Raw genomic sequence first — 15,685 nt, forward strand, 5'->3', positions numbered from 1 at the left:
GTACAGAACTCCTACCAGTAATAGAATCCTTTGCCAAACGCTATTACGAGTTAATATGGCTTGTTAATTTTACTTAATGACACATTTGAAGACGTACCTGCAGGGAAGATCTCATCTTGTCTAACGATCAACTTTGGTAAGATTTCCGTAAAGGTCGTCGATGCGATAAACATGTGTCAGTTTATACCGCTACTTATTACAACAATTGGTCGTACATGAGTGGCTAGAGCGAAAAGAAAATTTATATTTTTCCAGACGGTACAAAGTGCCTGTTGTTCCCTTTATAGGTCCGTTGCACCTTTTTTCGTGTGACCAATATTAACCATCATCTTAGGACTATATCATCTCAACTAATGTAGAAATCGTGTGCAGAGACAGAGATTAAACACTCATCCAGTGCCTTAGGACATTGTAGATAAGCTATTAAAACATGAAAAGTAGGCAACGATATAGCGCGCGGAATTGCATAACCCATATCCTTGGCGTTTTTAGGGCTGTTTTCCTTGCGAAATGCAACATAATATGGTCTGCACCTTTATTTAATTTTTGGGTCATCGACACTCAACAAAAGCTGTTCGGTCCCAAATCACCGAAAAGCCAGTATGCGAGACGAAGGTCTGTATTGATTATTATTGTATCATAATTGCTTAAAAAGTACGAGACGCTTGTAGCGTCTCGTACTTTAAGCAATTATGGGAAAGTGAAATAGTTTCAGTGGAGTGGCCCCTCGAGAGACGCCAACTGCTACATCAGCGATCATCTATTAACCCACTGCATCGGCCGCTCACTGCTTATCTTAGCATTAAAGCAAATGTTGGGTTTAGCCTTTGCCAGGTGTGGACACGGAAAATCCATCCAAATTTTCACTAGGCACTATATGCGACTCATTTAAACTTCAGATCCAATTGACCGTCAAAAGCACAAAGCTTTCTGAAGTTTAACTGTTTAGGTAGGAGTCCACACATGAGCTTCAGTTACCGAGTCCTTTTCCCTTATTCGCTTGCAATATGCACTGCTATTTAGTTGATCAATGAATAGCTTACCCATGGGTATGAATTGGGTCATTATCGATTATTTGCGAAATAGCTGTGTGCCATTTTTGGAGTACATCCAGCCTTGAAGAAGCCTAAGTAGAAGAAATACATTTCTGTCCAGAGAGAGAACTTAGGTTTACAGGAAAAAATCGGATCTTCAAAAGCCGTCATTTATAGTAGGAAATATGGTAAAAGGGCAAAGTTGATGCTTACGCTATTGATTAATGCATTCAGTCGCTTTTTGACCTGGTCAGTAAGAGGAGGAGGCAGTAACATAAGTGGGGCCGCAATCATGAACCGGAAGTGTTGAGGTGTGGAAATCTTATTGCAACCGACGGAGATTGACTTAGTTGTGACCACCTCTTATAGACACGATCCAGACACGCGCTATTTTCGCTACGTGGAACATGGGTCTGACACCACTCAGAGAGCTAATGTTTTCCAGATACCAGTTCGCGGAAAAGTAGAACTTGTCAATTCACGCATCGCTGGTGTAATTTAAGGAGACATAAACAAGATACCGATTTGGGAAGCTTTTTGTTGTGACTCAATTCAACAGTAACTTAGTAAATAGAGATAACTAAAAATCATAAACTTCTTTCATTTTAGGCCTTCTAAATGCCACATCTGGGAAATAACAATTCGTTGTCCTAGTCAGTCTTCAGTATGTTTTTTTCCAATTTGAAGTCTCCTTTACTAAACTACGTGCGATAATCATTAAAGCAAAATGCGGGCTCAAATTTACTCGCGGATAATGTTTGTGAATATATGGTCAAAAAAAGGTTTTCCCTTGTGATCTTGCTGTCGCAAGTTGTCTTACCAGCTGCCTAAAATATTGCTATCGGATAGCTTAGTTCAAAATGGTATGGAGCATTTATTTTGAATGCAGGCTCACATGCTAACGATGAACTGAAACTTAAAAAGGCAGCCGGCAGGCACACATAGGACCAACACAGGTCCAATCCATAATGTAATCGATCATATAACCAGCCTCAAAATATGGAGTAATTTTCTTTTTTTATTTCCGTTAACATTATAGAATTGCGTCACATAGAATAGCTGGTAGTAGCTTATACGTTTTCCTTTCGAATCACTGTAGCTTTTTTGTATATTGAAATGGAGCGCTGTGTGAGTATGTGATACGGAAGCGTAAACCGGAATCGAAAACAGGACTACTAATGGTAGGAAGGACGATCGGATATTACTGTCCTGGTAAGGCTTTCACTATCCATTATGAACAGGCAATACCTGTTGACTGGCTGCACCCAAGCGTTCAATTTTGGCGGTTATTGACGGAGAGACTTGGCATCATGGCCTTGTCTGCTGGCGTCGCTATGCAAGCACTGTACTGTACCATATTACATGTTCGAAGGAAACGGAAAAGATTACCTTTGCGCTATTTGCTACCCTCAAAAGACTAGCAGCTCATTTGTAGCGAAGACTGCGCAGCAAACAGAAGAACCGGCGCTTTTGCCAAGCAAACCGATGTAAACCCTTGGGCTTTGCAAGTTGAAGAAGTTGTCGTTTACGCGCTTTTCACCTCCTTAACTCTTATTTGAGTCCCTGTTGTTACTATAGTGCATGCATGTTGACTCGACGCTCTCAAAGTTCGATTGCGTTTATAACTTCTGTTTAAATCTTAAATTTTCCCTTTTGACAGACCGCTGAAATGGGTCTGCATTGATCCCTACAGATAGTTTGCTTGCTGCGTAGTCAGGATAAATAAGAAGGAAGTTGATTGAAGGCAGTCGCTTGCGTCGAGCACGTCCGCGATTCATAAGCATCACGGTTTGAAGTACTGCTAACAAAAATTTCCGAGAAAATTTGAGTGTAGCACGTAATACACGTTCTGCAGGTAAGGCTGCTTTATCTACTGAAATGTCACGCCATCCGCTGTGTTGAGCTGGTTACTTTGCTGGCTCAGATCTTTGGGTTGCCCAGCTTTACCTATGCCTTGCCGATATCGAGTAATGGGAACGCGTTTGTAGTATGGCTGTTCCGCTCATTCCACTTAGTGCTGGGCTTTGACGAAAGAAAAAGCTTACTGCGATGTCGGACTGATGGATCAGCTCCAATCGCTCGATATGTCTCACCTAACAGAATCTTAGTAACAATACTACTGCAGTACTATAGTTAAATAACTATACTAACATATTTCCATAACATCCATGAACTGAGCCTTAAGTAGAAGTGTTTATAGGCCAAAAAATCCTTAAAAACAATTTGCGAAATTCTAGGTAACAATAATTGATATTTTCGTTGATAAATTTCTCAGCCCGTTTTGCTTTGATCGCGACATCTCGTATCGAGTACCGAAAGCGGCAACCTTTCAAAGACACTAAAAACTTTCAGGACTTTCTTATTAGACATATACTCACGTAAACAAGTGTTTATTTTTTCTATATGAAAGAAATCTGCTAATATTATAGGTTTTACAATCGCTTGTTTGCTTTCATCCCAAATCAGTCAACCAACCTAATACTCTTCAAGTGCAGGCAACAGATGATGACTGCGCTGCTACTGGAAGTTGGCTACGGTCGCCGTTTTCTCCTTAACAAATGTTATCTATAGTTATTTTTTTTAAATCAGACAAGTGACTTTTTCCTCCTTGTCCATTAAGGACAATTTCAAGGTTTTCAAGCATCAACAGAATTTGCTGCTTTTCATTTTTACCTACCGTAACTTACATTGTAATATATTTAAATGACAATGGTACATTTAGTTATAAATAATGATTAGTTTATTCTAACAATGCTTGGGTGGGGCAATGGAAACCTGTAATCTTTCAGATCTCGAAATCTCGTTTAGGTGGGATTCCGATTTAGGTACCTACAGCTGCCGTTATTCCGCAGTTGCGGGTAGTATGCAGCTGCAACGGTGGGGAATATTGGCACTGCAAGATTTCTAAGTTCCATTTTTGGGGTTCACCGCCAGATAATGTGATTACGAACACAGCAAAAATCTGTAGTAATGCGCTTGCATCAGTAAATATAGCACTGGTGAATCCCCGCTCAGATCCAGTCAGCCTCGTTCACCTCCGTGCAAGGTTGTGATTAGGAAAATGTAAAGCCTAAGCCGGGAGGGATTCCGCTAGCGAAAGTCACCATGCCATGAAATCGTGCCTCCGGCGCAAATGCATTAGTGCAGATTTTTCGTTTTGGCTAATCGCACCACCTGGAGGTAGACCCCAGCAATATAACCCAGAAACCTTGCAGTGTCAACATTCCTGCTCTGAAACTATAAAGCTATATAAGGTTTATTCTTGTAAGTATGTTCTTAGAGAGATAAGGTGAGGCTTTAATAGGATTGAGAACAAAATTCAGTCAGCATGAACGTGTTTCATGATTACAAAGTAGCATTAAAATCAATGAGTTATGTTCACTAATAAGCCCAGTTCGAGTATAACACTAACAATAATACTTTTGTTCGCAGGGTAGTGCAGAACTTGATCCGCCGGTATGGTTGCCAACACACGGCTCAGTTCGAGACATTGCAGAATATAAACAATACATTATAATCTGGGTAACGAACAAGGTCGGTGTAGGCCAGCGGTTATGTCTGCCACCGACGTATGAGTTTCCGGGTACCCCTGGATCATAGACTATTCTGTTACAGCCATTGGCGAACTCTGTGGTTTTTCTTTTCTAATATTCCCACAAACGGCTTGTGGATCTAGGACACTAACTCGTGCGGCGACGTCCGCCTTTTTTAGAATTATACCACAATGTCCGCTCTCAACGCTAGATTTTGGATAGGCCCTTCCCGTTTACTAAGCACGGTTCTGTCAGCGCTTTTCTACTATCGCCTTTTCTTCAGTGCAGGCATAGTCACTCATGCATACTCATCTCTTAGATTTACTATGCCAATTCACAGATTTGTCGAAGAAACTCCAGATAAATCCAACAAGACCCATCAGAGCTAGACCTTTTAGTGAGGGCAAGTCCATGATGCTATGCCGAAGAGGCAGTTCCGAAAATTTCGTCATACAGTAGATTTAACCGAAAACGTTAAAGAAAATATCTTTTACGAGGCTTTTCTGCCGGTACTCACTGGCAAAGATTAATTGTGGAAAAACGACAATAACGCTTGAAAGAATAACAAAAAAATAAAAAGCACTGCTTTCTTCAAGTTTGGCCGTTTCCAGAATCCGTTAAGCCTGCCTGTTTAACTCGAGTTCCGGTAAGATGATTCACCTTCGAATATACCCTATTAGAGCAGGCTGTTATAATTGTTTATCAAAACATTATGATAGTCGCTATCGTACACTGGACATGTGCACCCGGTGTATTTTGCTATTTTCAGCGATTTATTCAAAGGAAGCTCTCAAATAAGATGTAAGCGACGAAACACGAACGCGCACAAGCCTACACTTTTTCCCAATGACAAACAAAAGGACTATATTAATGTATTGAGGTAAATTTAATTAATTTTAATATAATTAAATTTTAGGCCATTTTGTCACCTGCTGAGTTACTTCAAGCTGGCTTAATGCTTCCTATGGTAGCGTGCCGATTCTAAAGGGTTCAAGGAATAATCATAAAATGCTACATAAGAGCATTATACAATCGGTATGTTAGAGAAACGTATCTAGGTTAAGGTGAAGAACAAGCATGAAGCTAAACTTTTCCTCGTCGGCTAGAGGTGGAAAAGTGTGCACGACTGGTCGTTGCTTTTATGGGGAAAGCCTGAAACATGTTCGACCATTTGTCTTATTAACAAGGCAAGAGGGAGGCGGTCGCGGCTCACGCGCAACTTTTCAGATCATAGGTCTTTGCTCACTTCAGAATAAAGATAGCGGCTGAGGTGGGGTGAGGTGGTAAGCTTCACGGCACTCGACGCTACAGTCAAATTTATCGTGCTTGGGGCTTATCCACATAAACAACCATGGGGTAGAAGCGGCAGCAGCGGATTTGCGTTCGCCTAACCCCGATTTGCACGAGTTTGGTACGGATGTGATTGCTCCGGGGCATTAGTAGTGCAAATTTGCCTTGTAAGATATATTACACTATGAGCTGGATGGAGCGGGAATTTACGGGTGAACTTGGATTAGCTTAGCACTTAGCCAATGCGGCTGAGAGCAAATGAACGAAAATATGGTGAAAAAGTTTTAAAAAACATCGGCTAACTTGTATGCCGGCCATCTTGTCATAATTTTTTTTTTATTCCGTTAGCTTACGTTATGCATTTTTCGGCGGGAGCAAGTAGGGATAGGCCATTGTTTGCTGCTCAGTCACACTTTGACTCGTGCTTGAAAACGGTCTTTCTGGTTGAGAGCCATGAATTGAAGTGGACCCGACAGAAAGAAGAACGAAGAACTAACGCTGGGCATGCATTAGAGCATGCACGTATGGCAGCGGCGGCGGCGACGGCGGGAGAAGAAAGAAAACGCTAAACCTCGTCTCGTGCTTCCCATTCCTTCTTTTTCTTCTTCCCATTATGTTCAAACAGACTCCCATCCGTAGTGGTGTGTGTATGTACGTAATACGGAATAGTGCAGTGCCAGTGGTAGCGGCAGTGGCAGCAGAGGCTTGCTAGCTGTGGCAAATTCCGCCATCGCCTCTTTTTCCTTCTCCATCGAAAAGAGACTGAGGACGTGGGATTTTTCTTCTGCTGCGGCGTCTCTCTGAACGGTCTTTGCCTCACAGCTGGGGGACGGAAGAACGGGCCACCGACCGACCGACCGACCGACCGACCTTACCCGAACGATTCTTGAGGCGGCTCGAAACGGGCTAAAAGGCAGCGACGGCACCTCCGAGACCTTCTTTCATTCACAATGAATGAACCGGCCGCAGTGACATATGGCTAGCCGTCACATTCAGAGGCTAACTCATTTGTGCCAAAGTTAAATGGGTTCCTACTTGAGATGGAATGTTTTCTATTAAATGGCAGCAGAAATCAGTGGAAGCTGCATGGCAGTTTTGTGATGACGGCAAACCTAAGGTAACTGGGCTTGAAAGGGGATTATAGCCGATAGGCTGCCGACCACGAGAGGTGAACGCTAAAGGTTTACTGTAAGTAGAAGGAATGGAAGAATTCAGCTTCTCATATCACGAATAAGGTAATCCCGCATATAAGAGAATCCCAGGCTGAATCGGCACCCTTGGAATCCGTTCAACACAGAAGAATTCCGCAGTCCTTGACAGAACAAGACAGATGTTTCAGGCACATTTTAGGTGATTATTTTTTGACAGGATCAAGGAACACGCGCAAATGGGTATGTGTGCATGAGCGCATTCACATGGGTAGATATTATCATAGACTAATAATGGGTGGAATTTCTTAGTTGTACAACGTTGTGTACAGTCTTTAGATTAAGCAAAAGGTTCTCCTAAACTGAAAATGATGTTGTCCTCCGACCATGGCAGCTCTGTAACGGTACAGATATCGTCAAGCGAGACTGTTCTGACATGGCGTTATCGGTGTTAATTGCAGTTCAGCTTTCAGCGACGTAACCAGTCTTCTCACGGCACTTCATATCGCTTTGTTGTCACGATCTTACTTTTGATTGTTCTGGGCAATCATTTTACACTTAAAAGAAATGATCAATAGTTAGGAGACGAGCCGGCCATAGTCTTACGTAATCGTTAAAAAGTTAAATTTAATTTAAATAGTATTTATTTTCACAGCCTTTCTGCCGTTGTTAATAGAGACACCCAAATGCAACGGTATGAAGATCTGCGGCTATTTTCCGCTCAGTATAAAAGTTCCTCTCTCGATATTTATTTTACACTGACCACCTTTTGGTCTGCTTGCAGATACATAACAAATGTTCTCTCTATGTAAAGCTCTATCATTCTATTGTCTAGTGAGAACATGTATTTCTAAATCCTAGCTATAATCTCACTTTTCGTAACCTTACTCGATTAATTATTATTCAATATTATTTCTTAATCACTCTACTTCAAGATGGCCAAAGAAGAGAAAGCACCGTTTTTAAGAGCGAGCTGACTCAAACCCGCTGTTCCAAACAAACCTGTCTTCATGAATAACTTAAGCTGCAATCTGCAAATAGTTTGCGATGAGTCAAAAAGGATTTGTACATTGAAGACACGCCAGTTGTACACGTTTCCACAATGAGCTGTATTGACTGTTCGGGGAACGACGTGGGAGAGTATTTCGAAAAAATGAACAAGGGCAAGATTTGTATTTCGAGCGTCTCTGCAGTACTTAAACTAAGCCAATTAAAGGCGGCAGCGTAATGCATCTATAGCAGGAAAGGAATAAGTTGGCAACGTGAACATATCACGTTCTCCTAAGTTGAAAAAAAAGTTGACCTTATACAATAAAAAAATTAAAGAGGAAAGTAGGCAAAATACTGAACGGCTCCTTAAGTGCATCGGGAAAAGGCGTGATGGCTGTTTGTTTGCATAGACCTTAACATTGTTGCACTCGTAATGTCTTCAGAGTTGAAAGTGAATAACAAGAACGACACAGACAATTAAATAAGTGTCCTCCTTATCGATATATATATATATATATATATATATATATATACATCGGTGTTGACGTTGTCTCAACTTCCCTGGCTCTTTTAGCGTCTTAGGTTTAACAAAAAAGGATATTTATATTCAGAGAAATGAGGCATACAAATATCGAAATCGCATAACTAAGTGCTGTTACATTATGTTTTTGAAACAGAGTTACGGCGTCTACCACTGTATTTCCTCAACGAGCCGCCTTCATCAGTGCAATTCTCGAACGCGGCGGGCGTGGTTGTTACCTGCAACGCTGGCGGATCGCCTCAGCCGAGCATCGTCTGGCATAAGAGTGACGGAGAGGTAATCTCAGAATCATCTTCGGACGGGCTACGTTACGTAAGGAGCGATGGTTCACTTGTGTTTCGGCCTTTTGATGCCAAGAACATTCGGCCTGAAGTGCACTCGACCGTATACAGGTGTGTCGCTCATAACGAGCATGGCACCCTAGGAAGTCGAGACGTTCGTATTGAAGCTGGTAAGTGGAGATAATATCATACCAGTTTCATAGGTCAATATTATCTTATCTGCCTAAAAAAACATGCCATAGATAGTATTGTTTTAAAATAGAATTTTACTCTGAACTTCCCCCCATCAGCCCCGTCTATGTAGGCTGAAGCTGTCTCAGTGGTAATGGCCACTCAATACGTAAGAGAATATTTTTGGCTGCCACTACAAACATATGAATAAAGTGAGAGTAAAAAAAATATAACACGCTTTTACAGGTAATTCTACGATAGTCATATCGACTAGACGCGATATAAAATTGTAGCTTGAAAAGGCTATACATACAATAATAGTAACCCGTTTATGAAAATTATGATCCCTATTATCTGTCTAGAAAATTTATTCTTAATTTCTTAAGCGCCGGGTGATAATATTAGATTCCAAAGTTAATATACTTCCTATGCTTTGTAAACGTTCGATGAGATATAGAGGTATGGCTTTGCGGCAGGAAAACACCGCATTTTTTTTTTTTTTTTTTTTTTTTGCAAACAAACAAATAGGACAACTTGCAACGATTATACCTCCGCATAACGGGAAAGGGGTCAAAGGTTGGTTGGTTGGTTCACCACGCCGGAGCGACCTTGAGTATACGACGAGCATGGCGACATGTCCGGCAAGTGCCTGGCCACATAGCAAATGTTCGTTAGTCGTCTGTTGCGGCCGGATCGTAATGGAGGCCACATAATTTTTTTTTACAGAACCGTCGCATGAAACTGACATTTTGGTGCTTTTAGAACAAACATGGTGTTGCCCTCCTAAAGCAAGCTGGCACGTTTAATGGATGACTGGGTGATTTATTGATGTAACCCCCCACTAGCCCTTTGTGACACGGACGCTCGTCTTGTGCCAACTACAGGTATACACTGTGTCGCTTTTCGTCGTTGGAGAAGGCGCACAACTGCGAAAAAATAAAGATCTTTTTTCCATATTGTAACAATTGTTTTCTTTCCATCTTTTGGCCTAGCGTAATCTCTTTCCGGAAGCATGTTGAAATATCCCGTGCTATCTCTTTGGATAATAAATGGAGGACATTTCCACTTGCCGGCTGATCGGTCATGTGTATCCTAGCGATATCTGGGCGAACCATGAAATCAGTACTTGGGTTCTAACCTTGAGTACGTATGACAGAAAAGTCCGTTATTTGTTGAAAAAGATTGACACCCTCTGCATCTCGTTGTTTCTGAACATTTTAATGGATAGAAATTTCTTCTCACTTCACTCACAAAAAAAACACTTCTCAACAGAGTGTATATGATTACCTAGTGTAACGTATTTCTACATTATGCAATATCTTGCAACTAACACTGTACAACAAATGCAAAGAAATATTGCACGTGTACCTTCCGTGATCCGAAAGCTATGCGGAAATACCTTTGTATTATTGAATTATAAGCTTTTATTTTTACTGATAATTGTTTCCATCACTGGCTTACTGACCTGTTCTGTATCCAGACATTTTTTTTTGCAGCAGCAGCAAGATTAGTATAGGTATGAGTGCGATATGGAACTATAAAGGTAACAAAACGCATGAACATGCACCCTCATTTGGCAGTTTCTACAAGATTTCTATTCGTGAACGAAGTTTTAATTAAACATTACCAAAGGAAGGCCATACCAGTGCTTTGTAGATGACAGTCTCGTTTATGCTGTAGCTATTGTTGTTCCTTACCGTATCTCCCCACGGTTCGAAAAAGTCCGGTGCAGGCAGATACGTAACAGCTTGTCTTGCCAAGTTGTGACGTTCTTTGGCAAGGGCCAACTGTCCCCATTAGGGCTGCCTTGACATTTGCTAGCTACCATGCTTTTGCCTTCGTTTGTGCAAAGAGCCATCATCTAGCCAAAGTTCTCTTTTATCCGTTGCCCTCAGCCAACAATCAGCCAACGTTCGCAACACACACAAGCAGACATCCCCACACGCATCCATTCAACGTAAAAACTCCCAGCATACAACGGAAGCGAACACAACACACACAGACACGCAAGGACTACAAAGGCACAGGGACCCAGAAGCGGGGCCAGCGTTGAGCAGAGTCGGCACCGCGCATCCTGTGCGACACGACCGAAAGCTGCTCTTTCGCCCCCCCCCCCCCCCCCATTTAACCAATCCACTGCAGAACGGCCCCGCGGCAATTGCCCTAGTACCTCCCTCTTTGGCACGGCTGCCCCCGTCTGCCCGAGCGACTCTGCTTCACCCATAACGGCTATTCTCTCTAAGGCCGCCTATCACATTGTAGGCCTTCATTGGTAGCAAGATCTCATCTTGCCTCCATCTGTTTGTAACGGCTACTGGTGCTCCCGCTGATACTGATGTAGCTGCGCCTTCAAATCAAGGCAGATAGATAGGCAAAATACGAATAAGGAATGGAGTTCCAGAAACGCTCGTCGACGATATTCATATAAGAGGTTTGCATGCATATTTCCACTATTGATGTTGTCGTCTTGAGGAATTTCTAAAAATTCTCCACCTTTACCCTACCATGGTAAAACCGCAAAAAGGCTCACCGCAACAGACTAGTCATCATTGCAATAGCATAAATGATGGAAATCACCCAACGAATGATTGTCTTCCAATGATGCTCTGCTTTTCAAATCTTTTATCATGAAGACAACTGCCATCAACTAGTAGAAGCGACAAAACCATGTGCTTTCGTCATATGGAAAATTACCTTTACCCAGTAGTAGTGGTGCATATATATATATATGCATATAAATTATTCGCATAGCAAAAAAAACTTCTCGGATAACGTTAACTTCTGCAGCCTTCTTGAAAACCGATCAAAGATCTCTCGACCGTGCCCAATCTGGGCAAAGAATAGGTTTTACAACTGAAACTTATTCGTTGCATGGACGCAATATAAACGCTATCCAGTATCTAATCCGCTATTTAATACCGTATAACCTATATATGATGTTACTTTGCGTTAGTGTATTACAGCATCTTCAATTGCTTCAGATAGCGCTAGAACGAACTTGGCAGGAACTTTCGCACAAAAATGAATACAAGAACCGGGTGCATACGTTCGATCGTTAATGTTCGCCTCGTTTAAATAGCGTTGCAATTCTGGAGGAAAATGGCAAATTAAATAAAGATCGCTCTCGTCATACAAAGCTCATCGCTCAACCCATCATCAGGCTCATACGGGCTCTTCCTCTGCTTTCCGTCTGTCTTCATATTTTTTGTTCTAATGATGGGATGAATGAAATGGAATTGTGAGGGCTGCTTCGGGTTTAACTATTGTATGCATCGTTCGTTGGTATGTGCTCCATTACCTTGTTAAGATCAACTTAAAGCACTACCTGTCCAGAGCGTCTGCTACAAAAAGAACATAGGGTCTCTTAGTGCGTACTGTTATCGTAGCGCGGTAGGTCTGCATATATAATCTGGCTGGTATCCTATATATCCGTCTCCTTATATATATATATAAAGAAAGTTGATGAACATATCGGACGCATTCATCGTATGAAGGGAACAACTCGTTAGTGCAATTTGAAATTGTCAAATATTTTCCGCATCTGAGAAAAAGCGACCGCATCTTTTAACCGTGGACGCCCTTACTGGTATTGAAAAAATCAACCGACAGCAACGGATGATACCCAGTAAATTTACAATGCAGAAAGTGGATGTGGATATAAGACTAACGAGGAGCTTAAAAGTTCCGAATTTACCTATGCTAGGAGGCCAAAGCTAGCACTGTGGGTCATCTCGCTAGCAGTTTTTGAAATGCTTGAGTCAACGTACTTGAGTTAACGTAAATGAGAGGAAAAGTTTTCGTTCGAGTGCCAATATATAACTTCACACTCTGTTTATAAGCATTTGCAAGCTTAATAAGGTCCCAAGTTTGTACATAATCTTCATTCTGTCTTCTCTCATTCCCTATGTGTACAGCGGTGCTTAGTTTACTTTTAAATAGTGCCTGAATACTAAGCTCAAGGACCACTGGTACGAGCTCGCTATAAGCGTGGATAATTGATGTCAATGTAAAATAATGTCCTGAATCTTCGTGACAGCATTTAAGGGAAACAAATAGGTAACTCTTCGATCACGACAGAATGCAGGAAACTGATGTCAAGCGACGCGCACTGAAAGTAAGGGAGGTACAATGAGCTACAACTGATGAAGCTGGCATACATTATCCATAATGTTTGCCGTGAAGTCGAAACTGGTTTGTAAAGCCGGTAGGCATATGTCATGTGGTACAAATGTAAAGCAAGTCTAGCGGTTTATTAGCTCTGCTTAACTGAGCTTCCGTAAAAAAACAGATGCACTAAACACAGGCGTTCCTCACATAGAACATAGAATTTTTCTTTTCTACAACCTTGAAAGTCTCTGATGCGTTCCAAATATCAAACTAGTGTTTTACCGATCCTTGTAGCGGCTCTCTTTTAGAAATCTGGCTCCCTCACTTTCTAAGTCCTTTTCAGCGTTGTGTTCCTGTGTTCCGTTTCTATTCTTGCGTGTCGACAATGCCCCTCTTCGGATTCTCCGCTTGCTTTAAAAGCCTGAAGCTGTGTCTGCTCTGGTGTTCGCAAACCCATTCTCACAAGGCAATATTTAGCTCACCCTGGGTATAGTAATTGTCGCCGGGTTAGCGCAAATCGTTGAAGTATCGTTTATTGTTGCAAACGCTCATTGTGCCCCGAGGCTAGAACTTTCGTCACGCTATAGTTTTCCATGTTGAGTATTTGCAAACTAGCTTTAAACGATATACATCTAAGTAGTGTAGGTATTAGAAGTTTAATTCTATGATGGTTTTTTCCCCCACTTAGAACAATTAGCTTGTGTAACGTTTAGTTTTTCTTTTTACGGTATACAGCCTCGTCTTCCCACTGCTCTTTCCTTCCATTAACAAAAACAACAGACAGATCTGTTTGACAACTCGTCACAGGGGCCTCTGATTGAATTCTTCTTACAACTGGCTCGTTCCATTTCTAGAAGGTTCATATTATCTGATACAACATGCCGTAAAAATGCATAGTAATGTTAAACGATCTGACTCTGATCTGTAATGGCGTCTTTGCTTTCCAGTATTATAATAAACTATTCTGTACGGCATAGAGAAGCAACGGTACGCGCCTTATTGTACTTTGAAGAATTAGGCAGTCTTGAATAACTCTCGACAGGTCGGTCGATTGTTGTTGCCAAAGCAAGATCGCTCTACCCAGCCTATTACTAGTTGCTCATTGCTATACGGTATTAACTGGCTTATAAATAGCTTAGCAATCGAAACAATTTGTTTTTTTGTTGAGGGGTTACTCCCTATGTAGAGCTTCCCCGTAGACGATTGTTCATTGTCCGCTGAGATCATACCCGTCTTATCTGGATCCCGCTTTGTGTATGCTTCACTCGTCACCGTCAACTTTACATTGACTTAAAAATTCCCCGTCCACGCGATATTTTAGTGGGTAACGAATTTGCAACAGTAGGGAGGCGTGGTGGTCTAGCTAGCATGGACGCACGACGTTTCGTTCTGGGCGCCAGCCGTCTGATGGAATGCCTTACGGCGATACCAGACATAAAGCTCGAAACGTAGAGGCCAATTGGCCATGGCCACTTTGGCGCGGTTGTCTGCCATTACCATGTGTGTAGTGCACGGAGACAAGTCCCCGATTCATCATGTGAGCTATACAAGTTTCGTATAGCGTTCGTTTGTTAACGTCCTTTTGTTTGGTTGCTAACGTCAGGGAGCTTCCCCTTTTGCTCATTTAACCACTCGAAATTTCCATATCTCATTTATTAAAAATTTTCGTTTCGTCCTGCTATGCCGATAGAGCTAAAGCTTTTTTAAAAGGGTTTGAAATGAACCAAGGGTGCTTTAAGGGTAACCAGCAGCAGCCTTTGATCTCTCGATGTTACGTCATCGATTTTTATACTCTTGAAGTGAAGTTTACGTCGCTTAATAGGAGCTCAGACACTTGCGATCAAAGTAATTTTGGCTTTGAATGCAACAATAGGCCCTACAGCAGTTTATGCCCCCGTGACGACTGTGCTTTCTAATGTATAGTCATTCTCTCGTCAAAAATGCTAATTTTACTTAAATATTCGTTTGTTCTTATGGATAAGCGTAGTTGAATTCGTTGTTATGCATTTAAATTTTGGCGGGATACACAAATCTGTTACGTTTCCACCACTTGCTCCCTGGACGGCAAGGCTTTCAATGCGCTCTTCCCATCGAGAAATGTTCTCGCATGAGAGTTTCACTTTTGTGAAAATAACGGGCGAGGCTAAGAAAAACAGTTTGACAGTTCATAATTTATAATTGGACGAGAGCCATCCTTTCTTGACGCTATTGCGCGTAGCGTGTATACAATAGACCAGTTCCAGTGTGGACAGTAGAACCGATTTTGATTGCAGCAGGGTCTTAAGGTGTACCTGCGAAACTGCAGGTCTACTTGCCCCGTGACAATCTTTACAACTTGCGTATCTACGAAGAAAAATAAATAGCTCGCACTCCTTCACGTTCTTCCTGTCCACCAACATGCTGGTATATACCTTCCCTGTTGCGTGATCGTAACAATGTGTCAAACGCTTTTGCTCTATTAGGACTTGACTGAATATGCTTCATTGGTCCACTATATCGTAGGAAATGTCATTATGCTCTAAAGCCTGCTGTCATACTTGCGAAGTCCGTCAGAGCTTTTCAAGGAAGAAGCATTCCAGTTTGATGCGAA

The 15,685-nt window shown here is 41.8% G+C and overlaps 1 protein-coding gene across 1 annotated transcript in view; it reads left to right on the forward strand.

Annotated features, from left to right (window-relative positions):
* The window catches only part of LOC111261482 (cell adhesion molecule DSCAML1), a 13,304-nt gene extending 2,988 nt beyond the window's left edge, over positions 1 to 10,316 (forward strand). Inside the window, exons 2-3 of the mRNA XM_022835024.2 lie at positions 8,673 to 8,987; positions 9,517 to 10,316. Of these exons, the coding sequence (XP_022690759.2) occupies positions 8,673 to 8,987; positions 9,517 to 9,701 (500 nt within the window). The 3' untranslated portion in view covers positions 9,702 to 10,316. The remainder of the gene's footprint in view (positions 1 to 8,672; positions 8,988 to 9,516) is intronic.
* Positions 10,317 to 15,685: the final 5,369 nt, after the last annotated feature.

Source organism: Varroa jacobsoni, unplaced genomic scaffold (assembly GCF_002532875.2).
Source record: "Varroa jacobsoni isolate VJ856 unplaced genomic scaffold, vjacob_1.0 scaffold_561, whole genome shotgun sequence".
Lineage (NCBI taxonomy): Eukaryota > Metazoa > Arthropoda > Arachnida > Mesostigmata > Varroidae > Varroa > Varroa jacobsoni.